The 19,929-nt window shown below is 47.0% G+C and overlaps 1 protein-coding gene across 7 annotated transcripts in view; it reads right to left on the reverse strand.

Annotated features, from left to right (window-relative positions):
• Positions 1–19,929, reverse strand: part of nfixb (nuclear factor I/Xb) — a 609,152-nt gene that overhangs the window by 580,671 nt on the left and 8,552 nt on the right. For 4 of the 7 annotated variants that reach the window (XM_085971688.1, XM_085971686.1, XM_085971690.1 and 1 more), the window contains exon 1: positions 5,407–5,982. In XM_085971688.1, coding sequence (XP_085827814.1) covers positions 5,407–5,433 — 27 coding nt within the window. In that variant the 5' untranslated portion in view covers positions 5,434–5,982. Of the gene's footprint in view, positions 1–5,406; positions 5,983–19,929 lie in introns of those variants that run through there. The other 3 variants (XM_085971683.1, XM_085971682.1, XM_085971684.1) reach the window with 1 other exon arrangement.

The raw sequence follows: 19,929 nt of genomic DNA on the forward strand, positions 1-19,929 counted from the left end.
GGCCTAGTCACGCTGAATAGAAAGAAAGATCTTGCATTTATATATAACCTTTAACTACCTCAGGACGTCCCAAAGCGCTTTACAGCCAGGTAAATACTTTTGATGTGCACTGTTGCAATGTAGGAAATGCAGCAGCCAATTTGCGCACAGCAAGCTCCCACAAACAGCAATGTGATAGTGACCAGATAATCTGTTTTTAGTTACGTTGGTTGAGGGATAAATATTGGCCCCAGGACACGGGGGCGAACTCACCCTGCTCTTCTTCCAAATAGTGCCATGGGATCTTTTACATCCACCAGAGAGAACAGATGGGGCCTCGGTTTAACGTCTCATCCGAAAGACGGCACCTCCGTCAGTGCGGCGCTCCCTCAGTACTGGCACGGGGAGCGTCAGCCTGGATTTTGTGCTCAAATCTCTCTGAAGTGGGACTCGAACGAAGACCTTCTGACTCAGAGGCGAGAGAGTGCTACCCACTGGGGCAATGCTGGATGAGGCACTGAGGGCAACCAGTGCGGCACCATAACCCACCAGCAGGAGGCAGGCTCTTCAGCAGGAGAGCAGAGAAAATTGGAGAGGGAGGGGAGGAGGGGGGAAAGGTACTGATTGAAAGGAGTCCTTGTCATGGACATGATGCTCTGGGTTCTGGGCAACCAACGGTGCGTGAGATGGATGAAGAACAAATGATCACACTTGGGTGAAAGTTCTAACAGCAAAACATGAACAGAAAAAGTTCAACAGGAAAATAATCCCCCTCGATTATTATAAAACAAATTGCGACATACACAAGGGTGATGATAAATCTGTACACTTGCAGGGGGGGATTCCAGCACCCGGAGCCCCTCGAGTGTGTTCGTTCCACCCTTATATCACACCATCAGCCATCTGCCATTCTCCATATAACAGGCAGTCCCATTGTACTCTAGGCAGCCCTACCTCTTAAGGAGCAAAAAAAAAAGATTAATCCAGTACTGGGGGGTTTTTTTTCCTCTTTTAAATATTTATAAGATTGGGCTTTTTTAAATACACAATCCTCCACAAAGGCGCACAGATTGTCTTAGAAAAATGGTTCCCCTTTAACAGGCAGATACATTCATTTGCCACTAATGTCCAGCCTGCAAGTCTCTTTATATATATTAATATATAAAACACATGCTGAGAAGGCACTGCGGGGTCGATCAGTGTCGGGGGAAGAGAAACAGGTGAATGTTCCTGCATGGACCCCTTCAGCAGACCACTGGCCACTCCTTCCATCCGTGCGCTGATCAGTGCGCTCTGCACTTATCCAAGGTATCCTGCCTTGCGTACAGATTGTTTTTGGCGGGTGGGAAGGGAGGGGAGGGGGGAGCATTTGCGGGTTCTCGCTTATTCATTCCCAGTTCCTTCCGTATCTTCATCCCGTTATGTGTCACCTTACTTGCAGGTTAGGGCCTTGCGGTTACACAGTCTGAACGCCAGCTGAACACATTCGCCCGAAATTCCTCTGTCATTTTAACAGAGGCGCTAACAGATAGATGGAATCAGTTCTCCGTTCAAACAGGGGGGCTGGAATTTGAGACAAACATGTTCAGCGCTAGTAATATCCAGACAGCATCATTTCAAGCCTGTATATCTAAAGTACACCCGTCCTTACATATACATATCGAATCTATGCCCAGAGATACACGTGTGTATCATATGCATAATAAATATGTATTGTCAATACAGAAATCACTGCTATTTATAATATCTGCAGTTATTTTACAGGCTAAGAGATAGATATCACTGTCCAGATTATAAAGCGACGGTAGGGGAATTAAACCCCATTGTAATATTTGTACCACTTAAGGCCCATATTTATTTTATTAAACTTAATTAATTTTGGTTTTTTTTGTACTGCTAAGTATACAATCCTAGAAATTTACGGCACAGATCAGGAGGCCATTCGGCCCATCGTGTCTGTACCGGCCGACAAAGAGCTATCCAGCCTAATCCCATTTTTCCAGCTCTTGGTCCGTAGCCCTGTAGGTTACGGCACTTCAAGAGCATATACAAGTACTTTTTAAATGTGATGAGGGTTTCTGCCTCTACCACCCTTTCAGGCAGTGAGTTCCAGACCCCCACCACCCTCTGGGTGAAAAAAGTTCTCCTCAACTCCCCTCTAATCCTTCTACCCATTACTTTAAATCTATGCCCCCTGGTTATTAACCTCTCTGCTAAGCAGTAACATGGGCAGTGAATATGGCATTGGGGAGGGGAGAGGGGGGGAGAAAGGCCAGTACAAACTGAGAACGATCAGCTCACAGAGTTCATTCAGCCAGTAGCCGAGGGGATCCCACACCTCTGACCTGTGCTGAGTTAGCAGGTGGCGGGATGCAGTGGCAGCTAAGGGTGCCACGATTGGCTTCGGCCCACCCTGGGTTTCCCCGGAAAGAGCGGCCGGGCAGTGGGGCACCCCACCCCGGCTTGCGCGGTGCGCGAATCCCGCTGGGCTGTGATGGCCCGCCCGGTAGAATAGCCGGCCGACGCGCACCGCCGAGACTCTGGCGCGTAAGAAAATGCAAGGTCGAGATTTATTTTTTTTAAAGAAGGCCATTGGCACGTTGAGACTCGTTCTTTTGAGGTTTCCTACATTACAACAGTGACTCCATTTCAAAAGTACGTCATTGGCTGTAAAGCGCTTTGAGACGTCCGGTGGTCGTGAAAGGCGCTATAGAAATGCAAATCTTTCCTACTTTAAAGAACGGGCCATCATGGGTAAAGTACAATCAGGGCATCCATACCTGGTGAAACAGTACCCCAGTGAGGAGTTACTTTGTGGGGAGGGAGGGGGGAGGAAGAGAGTGGGAAGTGGAGTCTAATTAACAATGACAAATCAAAATGATAGGGGAATGGTGCTAAGCAGTGTGCACTGCCTCTTTGCAATACTGCACGAGTTACTTTCCCCTTCTAGTAATGCTGCCCGTTATAATATAATCGGTACAAAGACAGAATACACTCAGAATGTACAGTCATAATCAGTAGAAATGCATTTCTGTACAGTTACACACACACATGCCTGTACAACTCGGCTCATTCCTAATGTAACACAAGGTCACAGACAATGAATGGACCCATATGGTTTCGCATAGAGCCACCACGTCCAGCACAGAAAGAGTTAAAAGTGCACAGTGCTCTCGCAAGCCCACGTTCCCCTGGTCCAAATATTCCTGAATGGAGAGTCAGATAAGGCTCCACGTCAGAAAGAAATCCAGGATTCACCCCAGCTCCTCATGATCACACTTATAAAAATAGACGCATCAATCATTGAAAGGACTTTTACACATTATTAATTTATATTGGTCACAAATAAGGAATTAATCCCCGCAGTCACTTATTAATTAATTAATATGCAATTAAGTAAGTGGAATACACAATAGGCCCCTACAAACCACAGCAGAACCAACAAACATTTAAAAGTGGAAATTTAATTTTTTTTTAATTAAAAAAACTGCACTGCTTGTTAAAAAAAAAGTTCAAGAGAGCGCGATTTCCCAAAGGTTAATTCAACACAATTTACCGTCACCTGCCCCATGTGAACTCTGTGCGGGTAACACGGGGAAACACACAGGCAGGTTTAATATAAAGGTCTGGAAGGGCACAGGTGTTCAAAGCCTCCGCTCCCTGCAGCTTTGCTTTACTCTTGCACGCACTTAATATTAGGGGAGTGGGGTTTTTTTATATTGAAAAAAAAATCAGCTTTCCTTTTGCTAAATTGGAAAATACAGCTTTGTAAAATAAAGAATCTCCATCTGCACTTTACTGTGGCCATTTCATTCTAACGCTACGTGCGACAGAAAAATGAAGGCAGAATGAAACAGGCCAGCTTTTAAAGGCTGTGTAAACGTGATTAGATAAGGAGTGGTCTGGTAAAATACCACTTCTCGTTTTATCCGCTATATATTATTTTTTGTATTGTCCTGTGAATAATCCAGACGCAAGCAATGGCACCAAATACAAACTTCAAAACCCCACAGAACTGCTTCTCGGCTCCTCGTCCAGTGGCCTGTGTTTGTGATTTTGAATGAACGAGTTTAATTATGTGGAATAACAAATTGTCTCTGCGTTGTTACTTACATTCCTCCATTACTTCCAAAACAAAGAGGGATTGTAACTGCATCTTACAGTCAAGTTGCACAATTCAGTCTGGTAGGTGTACAATATTTTTTTTTTAAATACTGAAATGCTGGGGGGGGGCCTGGGAATCATTTTCACTCTCCTAAACTCTTCCCAAGTCATAAAGAGGAAACAACTTCAATCGCCCAAGACTGGCCAGTGCGAGCTGTCTACTGTAACACAAGTTAAGCGAGTAGTGGCCGCATTAATTCCAGGTGGACAGCATGCCTTTCACAATGAATGAACTGTCACTGAGGAAAAAAAACCTCACTAACTGGACACCGAAAAGCGAATCAAAATATGCCACCAAATTGCAGCTCCATCAGTTATAGAAGTGCGTAATAAATAGCTGGCGTCTCCCCACTATTCCATCCAATAATAAGCACCTTCAAAAGCATCTACAATTTCTTTAAAAATATATATATTACAAAATCACTACAATTACACAGAGAGAGAGAAAAAGAGAGTCAGAAACAAACTGGAAAGGATTGCAAATATTGCACACGAGATATTTCTGGAATGAGTTCCGTTATAACTCGTAGTTCCAGACCAGATTTTTTTTTAAATCTTTTTTTTTCCCCAAAAAAAAGTTAACAGAACTTTGACGCGAGTTCTCATACCTGCACAGCGGCAATCATCGCAATGAACAGAGATAGATAGACAGAGAGAGAAAGAGAGAGAGAGAGACTACAAGAAGGATATCCAGCTAGCATTGTGCCTCCTTTAAAAAAACAACGTGCTTTTGTTTTCCAGTTTACATATTGTACAGATCAGACAACGCCACAATTAACAGATAAGGGCAGCTGCTCCAACTCTTCAATTACAAATAGTTTCTTTCTAAATAAGAAATAGAAGCAAACACAGCTTTCGAACCGCCTTAAAATTCAACTGCAAAAAAAAATGCAACAATCCAGACAATTCGTTTTCTTTTTTTACTCTCCTGTGGCTCTGGCGTTGAGATTGTTAATAATTCCAAATAGGAGCCGCACATTTATATAAATTTTGGGATAACCGCCATTTTCTGGAGATGACAGCCATGTGCTGAATGCAGAGGGAAGTCTGGATTGATGCCATAAGTCTCCTTCCAAAGAGAGAGAAAATACCCCCAAAAAAACACAGACACACACACACACGGAAGGAAGGGGAGGGGGGCGGTTGGTTATGGGGAGGGGGAGATAGAGAAAGAGGGAGAACTGGAACAAAAGGAACATCGACAATCACAGTTTGCATTGAATAATAATAAGAAAAAAACGAGCCGAGCCAAAAAAGCATTACCTGAGTCAGGCAGAGCGGGGAGTACATAGTTACTACGGTAGCGAATGAGTCTGGCTTGTGTGAGAATGCCGGTTCAGGGTCTTTGCAACAGCCTATTTTCCATGCTGAACTCTAACCCCGGCCTCGGGAGTTCTGAAAGCGAAAGTTGACAACGTTGGTTGTGTGAGTGAGAGAGAGAGAGAGAGTGGATGGAGGAGGAACAACAACAAAAAAAAAGCTGTACTGTACAAGCTCTCGCAGTCTCCCCAAAACAGCAACAGAAAGAAATCCACTCGCTTGTTGTCAAAAACTTTTTTTTTCAGTCTCTCTCTGTGTGTGTGTGTGTCTGTGTGTGTGTCAGTTACGCAATTAAACTGACATGTCAGTGTTGACTTGGAGACAGAGAAAGGGGAGGGAAAAAAAACAAGCACAAAAATATAATAAACACACACACACACAGAAAAGCCCCAGAAAGCGGCGTTCGACTTGTCAAACTTTGCAAGATAGCTCAGCGAGATCAGTTGCTTCGAGACAGAAGGCTCTCTCTCTCTCCTCTCTCTCTCTCTGTCGGAGGAATGACACAGCCGCTTGCGTTGCCTCTCTGTCTGGCGATTCGCTCTCTCAGTGTTGTGGGAGTCATCAGCACTCCAGCCCAGCAATCTCCCCTTCCTTTCCCTCCCTCCCTCCCCCCCCCCCCCACCCCCCCTTCCTCCTCCTCCTCAATCAAAAAAAAAATAATTAATATTTTATTTATTTACAATTTGGATCGGGTGTGTGTCTGTGTGTGTGTGGTTTTTTCTCTCTCTCTCTCCAAACAAATCGGCGAAGGAAGAAATGTCACCCAGTTTTAAATGAAACTCAGAAACTTCGGGTTTCGAGCCAAACTTTTGTTGCTTACAAAAAAGACGGTGTTTACACAGCTCCCATTTTTTTGGATAACAAACGTCTCCCGTTTTTATATATAAATAAAGAGAGAGAGAGAGAGAGAGCAAAACTTGGCAGGTTTGCACACAGACTCTCGCTTAATGCAGCCTTCAGAACGGGATCTGCACAGTGGGCTTTCTGTGGACACACACCAATCTTCCTTCCCTGAAACTTTGGGGTTTGGGGTTGGGGAAGTTATCACGTCGCCTACACTTAAAAACACAAAATACCTCAACTTTTTTTTTGCGGGGGGGGGGGTTGAACATTTTCTGGAGTCTTTTTTTTCCCTACGAGAAAAGGGCGAAGGCAATTGTACGTAACGTGCATTTGCGATTCAGAAATGCGACGCTGTAAATATGTCCTTGCACATTGCTGCCTTTGATATGGGGAGGGGAGGGTTGGGGGAAAGGAGGGCTGATCTTCTCTGGTTGTAAGTTAGATTGATGGTGCTACCTTTCAGAGGAGGGTGGAGGGGGAGAGGGAGGGTGGAGGGGGGAGAGAGAGAGGGGGGTGGGTGAGAGTCCTTTCAGGTCTGAAATCCACCCCACCGCGTCTTTTTTTTTTGTTCTTGCACCATCGCCCCTTCTTCGTCACGTCCAACTGCCTGCCTCCCGTTCCAGTGCGAGCTGTCAATCACAGGGTGGTGCCCCGTGCCAAGGCAAGTCAGGGACAGCTTTGCGACAGGAGAGAGTGGGCGAGAGAGAGAGAGAGAGAGAGAGAGGGAGAGTGGAGAGGAGAGGGGAGGAGATTGCAAGGGAAAGCTCGCCGCAAGTTTTAGTAGCGCTCCAATCCCCTCCTCGAAAGCAGAGGGCTTCTTAGAAACCCACCAAAAGGGGCAGGATGTGAGTTGAATGTGTCTCTCCCCACCCCCCCCCCCCTTCCCTTCCCTTCTTCCCCTGGCATTAGAAGCCACAGCACTTATTCAAATGCTCGCACGCATAGTTTTCAGAAAACAGAACGCTGCATTCATCCGTGTCAATCACCCAGTTTCAAGGAATGCGAGTGTCTGGAGTTCTGCACGGGCAAGTGTCCGATGGACCCACTCCATCTGAGGAGGGACAGTGTCCAAAGTGCATGGGAATCTTTGCGACAACTTGTGCCATCACCTCACCCCCCCCCCCCCCCCTGCACAATATGTGTAATTCTGTGCGGGGAGAGTGAGTGAGGGGGGGGTTGAAAAGGAGGAATAATGGGATTTTAGCGAAAATCTGAAGCTGTGGTCATATTTGTATGATCTCGACCCTTTTAGACGCTTCTGAGATATGTGTGCTAACATCTACAGCAACGCTAGCACTGGGTGTGAACCCGACCTGTAACTGACTAGCACAGGGCTGTACCAGGAAGCACTGTACCGCTGAGATTGGGCTTTTCAATACACTGGCTGCCAGGTACAAACTTAAAGAAACTTAACACAAACTATCTCACACACACACCCACACACACGTAAACTAGCCAGTACTTCTCTGCCCATAATGCCAGGTTTAATGGAGAATGTACACTAGAAAAAATACCATCAATTTATTTTATAAAAGAAAGACTTGCATTTCTATAGCGCCTTTCACGACCACCGGACATCCCAAAGTGCTTTACAGCCAATGAAGTGTGGTCACTGTTGTAATGTAGGAAACGTGGCAGCCAGTTTGCACACAGCAAGCTCCCGCAACAGCAGTGTGATAATGACCAGATAATTGTCTTAGTGATGTTGATTGAGGGATAAATATTGGCCTCAGGACACCGGGGGAGAACTCCCCCCTGCTCTTCTTCGAAATAGTGGCCGTGGGATCTTTTACGTCCACCTGAGAGAGCAGATGGGGCCTCGGTTTAACCTCTCATCCGAAAGATGGCACCTCCAACAGTGCGGCGCTCCCTCAGCAGTGTCAGCCTAGATTTATGTGCTCAATCTCTGGAGTGGGGCTTAGAACCCACAACCTTCTGACCCAGAGGCAAGGGTGCTGCCCACTGAGCCAGAACTATAACAATCAAACTTTACTTCTGAGAAACATGGCATTTTATTTTTATCTAGCCAACCTTCATTTGTGTCTTTTTCACCTTTAGTTTTGTTGCATTTAACTTCCCCTATACTTTTATATATAAATGCACTAGTCAGTGTATTCCTATCAGTGCTGTTTTGATGCAGACATTAACCCATTTATGCTAAAGGCTGAAGCAAAATGGCACAGCCAAGAATCTGCGCCAACGTGTTAAGCAGCCCGCTAAAAATAGCACGCAGAGGAAACTCAGCCCACTTGGGTGCTGCGGTGCTCAGCTGACAGGTTGGTCAGCTGACCTGCTGCCAGGCCTCTGACACTGCAGCTCTGTGGCCGAGCACTAGGAAATCTGCCAGCGCATTCCACGGTGAATCACCCTGGGAATTTTTCTCTCTCTCTCCTCTCTCGGTAACGCCCATGCTTTCACTCAACACCTTCCTCAGAGGCATGTCCGAGATCAGGAACTCTGTCCCAGGATCGGGGTGGGGTGGGGTGGGGAGGGCGGTTGCGGTGTCAGTTAAAGTATGTCTAGGGATGCATCGCGGGTGTCTGTGGTCCCTTGGGTTTTGCCCCTTTGCCAAGATCTCTGCTCCCCTCCAATTCTTTGGCTCTTGGGCATCCCCGATTATAATCGCACCACCATTGGCGGCCATGCCTTCAGCTGCCAACAGCCTAGGATCTGGAATTCCCTCCCTAAACCTCTCCGCCTCGCTACCTCACTCGCCTCCTTTAAGACGCTCTTTGATAAAGCTCTTGGTCGCCTGTCCTGATTTCTCCTTATGTGGTTCAGTCAAGTTTTGTCTAATACTCCTGTGAAGCACCTTGGGACTTTTTACTACGTTAAAGGCGCTATATAAATGCAAGTTGCTGTTGGATATTGGAGCGGCATTGCCCAGAGTCTTTCCTGCAATTGGCCAACAAGTTTATTTATTCCCCATCCTCCGCTTCCCCCGGGGGGGTTTAGCATTACTTGCGATTGCATGCAAGGTGCGCGAGGGTGCAGTGTTGAACAGGCCGAGTGAGCACGGACGCACTTTTCTCACCTTTCTCATCATTTATTGGTCTCTTTGGATGCCCGCACAAGTCTGAGCAATCATAGGGAGTTGGAGTCGTGCTGTGCAGCATTAGCAACAGATGTTTTAACTTGTTTGTATCAGGTTCCTCTGCCTGCTATTGTAACAAAGCGTTAGCCAGTTTATTTTAAGTGGCTTCACACCTTCATCAAAATAGCAAAGGAATTTCATACAAGCACACTAGCATGTCCGTTATTAATACTGCACAGCAGCATTGCAACCCCCTACCCTTGAGTTCACCTCCCATCTGCTGTATAAAGTATTGGGGCCCCACTACCATATAATCTCACTGCACCGTTATACACTGCCTCTTTATGCACCGTAGGCTAACGGTTTTATAGGCCAAGGCTCCTAACATCTCACTAAATCTCACCGTGACTGTGCCCGTACATGTAGAGGCTTTCCCCCCCCACCCCCCCACCCCCACCCCACAGAACCTTTCCCTTTCCTGATGATGCCCAGGACACAGTTCCACATTTTCAGCAGCCCTCGGCAAAGTTGTCTGTCGTTCAAGTGCGAGCCTAGACAGTGCGTGTTGGTGGGCGGGAGGCAACAGCGCAGAGTCCGATCCCGTTTCCACCCCCGACAGCCACACACTGCAGTCGCCGCCCACCGCCCCCCCCCGCCAACCCCTTCCAGAAAGATTTCTTTAACAACAAAAAAAAAGGAGCCCCACAGTCACAAATCCTGTTCGCCTCCAACAATTATCAAGAATAAACAGTTAACAGTCTGCTTATTCACACCCTTTTTTTGTTGCATTCTTTCCACATTTGCCAATTGTTAAAACATATATTTTGTTGAAACGATTGTTGTTGTCACTGGGGGAAAGACAGAGGCCGGACGGAGTTACTGGGCCTGACTCTCTGGGAGGTGGATTTTCATTACTTGAACTACGACCACAAACTCCGGGATCATTCAGCAATAGCCCTGTATGTTCATTCAGCTGCCTCACGCCCTCAGGTTTTCCAAGCCAATGATGATACCAGCAGTACTTGCTGTTTAAATAAAAGTACTCGGAAACATCTAAAGCAGATAGATGAACGAGCCAATGTTAATTCCTTGTAGCTGATTTTTGTTAAATGACAAGCGTGTAGTCTATTATGAATACATGCTCTCTTCCCCCCCCCGCCACTGCCTCCGCCCCCCGCTTGCTGTCTCTCCATCTCAGCACACATCTCCTCCATCTAAAAGGACACAATGATTGCCCTGCGCCCTGACCACTGCCGCTGCCCACTGATAGGGGCTGCACAGGAGTGGCCAAGTGGAGCGACCCCTGATGTAAGAAAACTACTAGGCACTTAGTCTAAGCGTTAAACAAAGCTTTAATCAACTGTTTTACAACATGGAGGTCTAGTTGTGTCCTTCACTAGTTCCTGTTAAGAATGTCCTGCGCAAGCTGGGCCCGTGCCCGAGTATTTATACTCTCCCTGGACAGCGTCACCCGCAGGCTGCTCAGTATTATTTCATAAGTCTTTCATAGAAACATAGAAGATAGGAGCAGGAGTAGGCCATTCGGCCCCTCGAGCCTGCTCCGCTGTTTAATGAGATCATGGCTGATCATCCAAATTCAGTACCCTGTCCCTGCCTTCTCCCCATATCCCTTGATCCCTTTAGCCTTAAGAAATATATCCAACTCCTTCTTGAATATATTTAATGAACTGGCCTCCACCGCCCTCTGTGGCAGAGAATTCCACAGGTTCACCACTCTCTGGGTGAAGAAATTCCTCCTCATCTCAGTCCTAAATGGCTTACCCCTTAGCCTTAGACTATGACCCCTGGTTCTGGACTCCCCGGCCATCGGGAACATCCTTCCTGCATCTAGTCTGTCCAGGCCTGGCCTGTTCTTCCATGAATGACTGATTCATGTCAACCCCCATTCCAGATGTTCCCTCTCCTCTCCGGAGAAGCATCCAACCTCTTGCTTGGCACCTCCTCACAACAAAGGGGTGAGATTGGGAGCTCGGCGGAGGATTCAATCCACACACTGGCTCTACAGCGCAGGCCTCCCAGTTTTTGAAAAGGGACTTTAATGGTGACACTCCCTATGCAGGTGTGGCCTGTGAATGGCCAATGCAACTGTGAGGCCGTTTAACACCGGACGTACATTGGTGCACTCTGGAAAGGGTGTTGCTTATTGGGAAACAAAACACCTTTTTCCGGTTGCACCTTTTCCACCTCTTAGGCCTTCTCGCACTTCAATCTGGGCCAAGAGGGTGGGACAACCCAGTCTTCAGGTATCTCCATCGCTGACATCAATGTGTCACCTTTACTGATCTTCCAAGAGGCGCAATCATGTGGAGCAACAATGCTCTTTCCCTCCAAAGGATGAGCAAATCAAAGCCACTTGTTCATTACGGGAGGACTGGGTGGTCAAAGACAGATAAGACTCAAGATTCAAGCTTGGGTCTCTTGGCTGCATAGCCAATGAGTTAACTATAGCCTTGACTATTTCAATGCTCTCCTGGTCGGACTCCCAACTAGCACCCTCCGTAAACTTGAGCTCTCCAAAACTCTGCTGCTCGTATGCTCCAGCGTGATCCCGCCGCCAAACACATCTTCCCGCTCCCATCCCCTTTCAGCATTCTGAAGTGATCGCTCCCTCTGTGGCTCTCTGGTCCACCCCTCTAACACCCCCACCACCCACATGACACGTGCAAGCACAGGAGATGCAACACCTGCCCTTTTACCTCTTCCCTTCCGACTGTCCAGAGCCGCAAACACTCCTTCCAGGTGAAACAGCGATTTACTTGTACTTCTTGCAATCTAATATACTGTATTCGCTGCTCACGATGCGGTCTCCTCTACATTGGGGAGACCAAACGCAGATTGGGAGACCGCTTTGCGGAACACCTCCGTTCAGTCCGTAAGGGTGACCCCGAGCTTCTGGTCGCCTGTCATTTCAATTCACCGCTCCACTCCCACTCAGACCTCACCGTCCGCGGCCTCTTGCATTGTTCCACGGAAGCTCAGCGTAAGCTCGAGGAACAGCACCTCATCTTTCGATTAGGCACTTTACAGCCTTCTGGACTCAACATCGAGTTCGACAATTTCAGACCATAACCTCGGCCCCTATTTTTTAAATGTTTTATTTTTTACTCTCTCACATAGCAGCTGTTGATGATTCCGCCATCGCCATTTACACCTCAGCTAGAGCCATCTTTTGTTTCTTAACTTGTCCCATTACCATCTCCTTTTGCCTCGCACCATCATCCCTTTTGTCTTTTAATCTCTCCTGCCTTCCACCCTATCACAGGCCTTCCCTTTTGTTCTTTCCTCTCCTCCCCCCTTTCCCTGCCCCCTACACTTGCTTAAAAATCTGCTGCATCTCTAACTGTTTTCCAGTTCTGACGAAGGGTCATCGACCTGAAACATTAACTCTGTTTCTCTCTACAGGTGCTGCCTGACCTGCTGAGTATTGCCAGCATTTTCTGTTTTTATTTCAGAGAGAGGGAAGAGTTGATATTGAATTTTTGGTTTTATAGCAGATACTGCTCTTGACAAAGGTGAACAATTTGAAATCTCAACCCTTCATATCGCTAATTAATTGCTTATCAATATTGACATTTGTTTTTTGTCCTCCTTCACTGCTATCAGCATTCTGATTTTGTTACAGCCAATGGTACATAGCAATAGCACATTAAAATCTTCCTGTATCCTAGCATTGTTAAAGTACCAGTTGTGCAATAGGATCTATCTTCAGCTATTCTATCGCTATTGACCTTTCATCAGCATCATGCCACCTTTATATGTTCTGTGTTTACTACACACAGTAGGACCTCGGTTGTCTGGCCTTCAAGCACTCTGCTCTTTCAGCCACTACTTTGTTAATAAGGATAAGTGACTTTGTATATTGGTGCATTGACGCAATTTTCATGCCATTTATTGCAAGGGGGTTCGAGTACAAGAGTTAAGGAAGTCTTACTACAATTGTACAGGGATTTGGTGAGACCACACCTGGAGTACTATGCACAGTTTTGGTCTCCTTATCTGAGAAAGGACATACCTGCCTTAGAGGCGATTCACTAGATTGATCCCTGGGATGAAAGGGTTGATGAGGAGGGATTGAGTAGATTGGGCCGATACTCTCTGGAGTTTAGAAGAATGAGAGGTGATCTCATATAACATATAAAATTCTGAGGGGGATTGACAGGGTAGATGCTGAGAGGTTGTTTCCCCCTGGCTGGAGTGTCCAGAACTGGGGGGCATAGCCTCGGGATAAGGGGTCAGCCATTTAAGACTAAGATGAGGAGGAATTTCTTCACTCAGAGGGTTGTGAATCTTTGGAATTCTCTGCCCCAGAGGGCTGTGAAGGCTCAGTCGTTGAGTATATTCAAGGCTGAGATCGACAGATTTTTGGACTCTAGGGGAATCAAGGGATATGGGGATCGGGCAGGAAAGTGGAGTTGAGGTCAAAGACTAGCCATGATCTTATTGAATGGCGGAGCAGGCTCGAGGGGCCATATGGCCGACTCCTGCTCCTAATTCTTATGTTCTTATGTTTTTACTTCCCGGCCTGGCTTTGACCAACTTGACCTATTGTACATGACCAATGAGGACTATAGTTCCAAGACCCATTATCATGGAATGAAATGGAAGAACAGGGTTGGGTTGGGTTAAAAGCTGAATCAAAACATTGGCTTGAAAAGCCCATGGTGAAGATCACTAACATTCTCTCTAGCTTCTGATTCTCAGAGTTCAGTTTGTAAAGGCACTGCCCGGAGCAACTCAGAGCAGGAAGGTCCCAACTTGAAACCCTGAACTGTGCTGAGCTAGCTGATCTCAGCTAGACAGTGAAAGACACGCTACAAATGGACTCCGCTCTCCTGGTTCAGTTGTGAAAAGTAATCAGCCAAGGTTCCTGCTCCTGATCACTGGTGCCACCTGTTGGAATGTGTGCAGTTGGGGAGGATTGGGTGAGGACATGATCAGGCTCGGTCCCAGATGTGGTGCCAGCTGTGGCTCAGTGGGCAGCACTCTCTCTCGCCTCTGAGTCAGAAGGTTATGGGTTCAAGTCCTGCTCCAGAGTCTTGAGCACAAGAATCTAGGCTGACACTCCTGTGCAGTACTGAGGGAGTGCTGCACTGTCGGAGGCGCCGTCTTTCAGATGAGACATTAAAGCAAGGCTCCATCTGCCCTCTCAAGTGGGCAGATGTAAAAGATCCCAGGGCACTATTTCGAAGAAGAGCAGGGGGAGTTTGCCCTGGTGACCTGGCCAATGTTTATAGCTGAAACAGACGATCTGCTTATTATCACATTGCTGTCTGTGGGAGCTTGCTGTCCACAAATTGGCTGGCCACGTTTCCTACATTACAACAGTGACTACACTTCAAAAAGTACTTCATTGGCTGTAAAGCATTTTGGGACATCCTAAGGTCGTGAAAGGTGCTATAGAAATGCAAGTCTTTCTTTCTTTTTCCACTGACAAATACCTTGTCAGCACTCACGGTATAGGCTCAAGGATGGGAGAATGGCTACTTTACAAAGCTACCCGAGGGCAGATGTCCGTGGAACTGTACCCCCAACACAAGTTTGTACCTTTAGCAGAAGAGCGGAGAAAATCAGAGAGGGGGGGCAAAAGACTGTACAGTGTATGAGACATAAAACTTTGTGGCCATTTCACAGTTACAGGTGCCCTCTGGTTTCAAGGCGTCAGGACGACTGAAGTTCGACTGTAATATTCTTTTAAAGTTCTAGATTACATGTAAAACTCCCCGGTAGTTTGATTCAGGCTCCAATACATCTCTGGACACTTCTGACAATGATATACTGTTCCAGCTTTGCTGTCACACAATATAACATCATCAGAGCTATGAAGTATGGGAAACTTTTTTTTATCCGCCACCGACGGGACCGACGTGGTGCCAGTTCATCAAAAATTCCGGATAACCGAAAGCTATAGTAAAAGATACGGAGAGATGAGAGCTCCGTATAAAGCAACAAACCCTGTTGCTTAGCAACAGGTTCAGAACAATGGCCACAAGTTGCAAGCATCTCTGTAGCTTAGCAACAGCTGCAGCCACACCCTTGCACAGCAACAGATCGAGGAAGGCAAGTACAATATGAAGTAAAACTTACCTGAACCTACTCCTGAATTTTGCCGGTTAACCGAGATTTCCGGTTATTTAGGTACCGGTAAATTGAAAGTTTCCTGTAGCTTGCAGCTCTCACTGCCAGCCATCCAGTACCTAATATATAGATCTAAGACATAGTCCAGCGTCTCCTCCACTTCACATCACTTTCAATGTATAGCTGATGTTATAGCATTTAATTTAATACCCGTGCACACAGCAGTCAGTGCCTGTACTGGATACAGATTAGAACACAGATTTTATAGTAAACAAGACACCATTTCTCAGTCTACACTGTGGTGGAATAGCAGGTGGCTACAACAACAACTTGTATTTATGTAGCACCTTTAATGTACCAAACCTCCCAAGGCGCTCCACAGGAGTGTTACCAGACACAAATTTGACACCGAGCCACATAAGGAGGTGTCAGGACGGGCGACCAAAGGCTCGGTCGCAGAGCTAGATCTTGAAGGAGGGGGAGAGAGGTAGAGAGGCGGGGAGGTTTAGGGAGAGAATTGCAGAGCTTAGGGCCCAGGCAGCTGAAGGCGCGGCCGCCAATGGTGGAGCAAAGGACAATCTGGGATGCGCAGGAGGCCAGAACTGGAGGAGCGCAGGGTTGTAGGGCTGGAGAAGTGCAGAGATAGGGAGGAAGGAGGGCAGGCCATGGAGGGACTTGAGCACACGGACAAGAATTTTAGATCCTCATAATTTAGCAATACAGCCAGATTAGTGGATTTCCCTCCCACTTCCTCTCCAAGCTAAAGCTGCATATTTCTTGGATTAATGTCCAATCTGAGAAACAGCGACTGTTTGGAAACGTGGCAATAGTTTGGATGGCCATGTCACAGGAGGGGACAGCTGTTGAACTACGGGTCGTAAGTTCTTGCAGGAGCTGAGGGCAACATAAATTGAGATTTATAGTGGCTTTAAAAATACTAATTTTTATATTTTTTTTAAATTCCAGTTGTGTTGGCTCATCGAACAGTAGTGTACTCGCTCCACGAGAAAAGAATGAACCTTCATCCCAGCTGTTAGACATTATATGCTGAATTATATGTTATATGGTGCCATCTTAGAGAAACAGAAGTTATGTCCTATTAGATGGACACTGAATTCTACAACAGCTCTGTTATGCTGCAGGTACTAGCTTGAGACCACTATTCAGTTAAAGCGCCACAGAGCCAGCGGACCCGAGTTATACTGTCAACGGTGCGTCATTCTCCAAGTTGAGGAAAAACGTTGTTCCTTGCTCACCGGCCTGTCAAATTTTAATGCTAAACATCTAACGGGACAATCAGCTCTCTGTTAACAATAAAATAGTGGAAACGAGATTTAAAAAGCACTGTTAAGCTTGACACACCGGTTGGAAACATAGAAGATAGGAGCAGGAGTAGGCCATTCGGCCCCTCGAGCCTGCTCCGCCATTCAATGCGATCATGGCTGATCATCCAAATTCAGTACCCTGTCCCTGCCTTCTCCCCATATCCCTTGATCCCTTTAACCTTAAGAAATATATCCAACTCCTTCTTGAATATATTTAATGAATTGGCCTCTACTGCTTTCTTTGGTAGAGAATTCCACAGGTTCACCACTCTCTGGGTGAAGAAATTCCTCCTCATCTCTGTCCTAAATGGCTTACCCCTTATCCTTAGACTGTGATCCCTGGTTCTGGACTCCCCGGCCATCGGGAACATCCTTCCTGCATCTAGTCTGTCTAGTCCTGTTTGAATTTTATAAGTTTCAATGAGACCCCCTCTCATTCTTCTAAACTCCAGCGAGTATAAGCCCAATCGACCCAATCTCTCCTCATACGTCATTCCTGCCATCCCAGGTATCAGGAAAAGCCCAGTTGGGTGCAGAGTTGAGACAAGAACAACTATCAGCTTGGAACTGGGCTCGCACTGTCTGCCTAAATTTGATTCAAACCATTCATATTTCCATTTTACCCACATAATTTTGCGTCCAGTTCAAAGCTAAAAGCACTTATGCATCAGCACAAACTATATAGCTTGACCTGTCTCTATTTTTCAGAGCCCCATTTCTTTCATTTCCTTTGCGTTTTGTAAAGCCCGGTCATGCCAATCCTCTCCCACAAATAGCTGTTGCTGTACTGATATGCTCTGCCATGGTGTGGCTGAATCTTACAGCACAGAAGGAGGCCATTCGGCCCATCGTGTCTGTGCCGGCTCTTTGAAAGAGCTCTCCGATTAGTTCCACTCCCCTGCCCTTTCCCCACAGCCCTGCAAATTTTTCCTCTTCAAGTATTTATCCAATTCCCTTTCGAAAGTTACTATTGAATCTGCTTCCACCGCCCTTTCAGGCAGCGCATTCCAGATCATAACAACTCGCTGCATTAAAAAAAATTCTCCTCCTCTCCCCCTGGTTCCTTTGCCAATTATCTTAAATCTGTGACCTCTGGTTACTGACCCACTCACCAGTGGAAACAATTTTTCCTTACTTACCCTACCAAAACCCCTCATAATATTGAACACCTCTATTAAACCTCCCCTTAACCTTCTCTGCTCTAAGGAGATCAATCCCAGCTTCTCGAGTCTCTCCACATAACTGAAGTCCCTCATCCCTGGTAACATTCTGGTAAATCTCCTCTGCAGCCTCTCCAAGGCCTTGACATCCTTCCTAAAGTGTGGTGCCCAGAATTGGACACAATGGGGTCGATTTTCATTAAGCTGTCGGGAAGGAGGTGGGACTACAACTTTCGGGGTTTAGTCCCGCCTACATCGATGTCCGGCCAATCCACGCGATTTTCCCTTGATTGACCTTGTTGAGCCCGCCCAGCGGGCTCAGCAGGCCAATTAAGGGCCACCCGGCAACAGGTGACGTCACAGACTGAAATTTCATCTGTCAGGAGGTTTTGACAGATGAAATAGCAGCGTTTCACAGCTGTTTGAAGCTGTCAAACACAGACAGTCTGACTTCTAACCTGAGTCCTTCTACACAGACTCAGTTAGAACTCTCACCGGCACTGAAAGCTGAAGGCTGTCACTTTTGACAGCTCGCAGCCATTTTGCTTTCAGTGCCGGCTGAGTGATGGACTCCCGAAACCTAGAGGAAGAAAGGCTGTTAAGGTAAGTACAGGTAATTTAAACTTCTTTACACATTTTAGACACACCAAACACACTTACCTTTGCACTCATGCACCCATCACTCACCTGAACACCGACATCACGACCCCTCCAAGTCCTTCAACCCGACGGCCCGCCGGCTCTAACCTGACGTGGTTTGGAGCCGTCGGGAATCCCACACGACAACCTTCAAAATAGGGATTAGGCTAAAAACTGCCTGTTAACTACCTGTTAACAGGCAGTTAATTGGCACTAATCCCCTTCCCGCCTCGGGTCGGCGGGTCCCAGTGCGGGGCGGGTACCCGCCTCCTTTGAAACTGGCATCGAGGCGGGTTGGGTGCGGGATGGTGTCGGGACCCCCGAATTCGGGATTTTTGCCCCCCGCCTGCCGAAGAGCCTGCCCCACGGCACACTGAAAATCTAGGCCAATCTAACTGGGGCCTAACCAGTTATTTATAAAAGCTTAGCATAACTTCCTGGCTTATGCCACTGATTCCTCACACCTCGAATCCCTGATCTTGCCCCAGGGCACTGAGTGTAGTCAGTGGCGGAGGCAGTGGAGGGTTGGGGGTCATGACCCCCTGCAATCATTTTGAGATTGGCTAACCCGACCTTTGGCGGACCGTCTCCATTTCACTCCCAGGAGCCTCTGTCGCCCGTCTTCGGCCTTCAGGTTCAGGCTGCAAGTCTTCGCATTTCCCAGCTCATCCATCAGGCCAGGTGTAGTGACATTCCCTGGTTCCCAACTCATTGCCCCTCCTGCCACATTGGACAAATCTCGAGTTCGTCATTTTTGAGAAATGTAGATGACGGGCCATATTTCATAATGCAGGACACAAATATACAAAAAGGTAAGGCACTAAAAGACCACTGGGCCCGTCAAACCTGCCCCATCCAGTCAACAGTACAACTTCTCACATTGTTCATGCGCCCCCCCTAACTTTGCTATCTCCTGGAAGAAATCAAAAAAAGCTTCAGCCAATTCAGGGAAAACTCAATGAGTGTCCTCTCACCTAGGACATAACAGAGCCTCATCCAGCCTAAGTACAGTACTCTTTGTTTTTGTATTCATTTGTCTGAGCAATACACCCTAAAATCCCATTTGCCTCCCCTAGTGGCGTCTCACACTATTTGTGCACCTTTAATCAGTGATTGATTACTCCTCCAAGTCTCTTGCTTCATCCAGCGCTTTAACTGGTGATTCCCGCACGGTGCAACTAGGCCTGGGGTTTCCCAACTCCGCGTGTTCAGATTAAGTGACACCTGCCACACACAGGCCCATTCACCTAACTTATCTAAATTGGCCTGCAATCTATTGATTGAGTCTGAATTACTAACCACCCCCACCGCTCCCTCCCCCACCCCCGCCAACCGCAACACCCCCCCAGCATACATTGTATCATCGGAA

This window comes from Somniosus microcephalus, chromosome 31, assembly GCF_052327205.1.
Source record: "Somniosus microcephalus isolate GS21.2 chromosome 31, FLI_Smic_1.0, whole genome shotgun sequence".
Taxonomy (NCBI): Eukaryota; Metazoa; Chordata; class Chondrichthyes; order Squaliformes; family Somniosidae; genus Somniosus; species Somniosus microcephalus.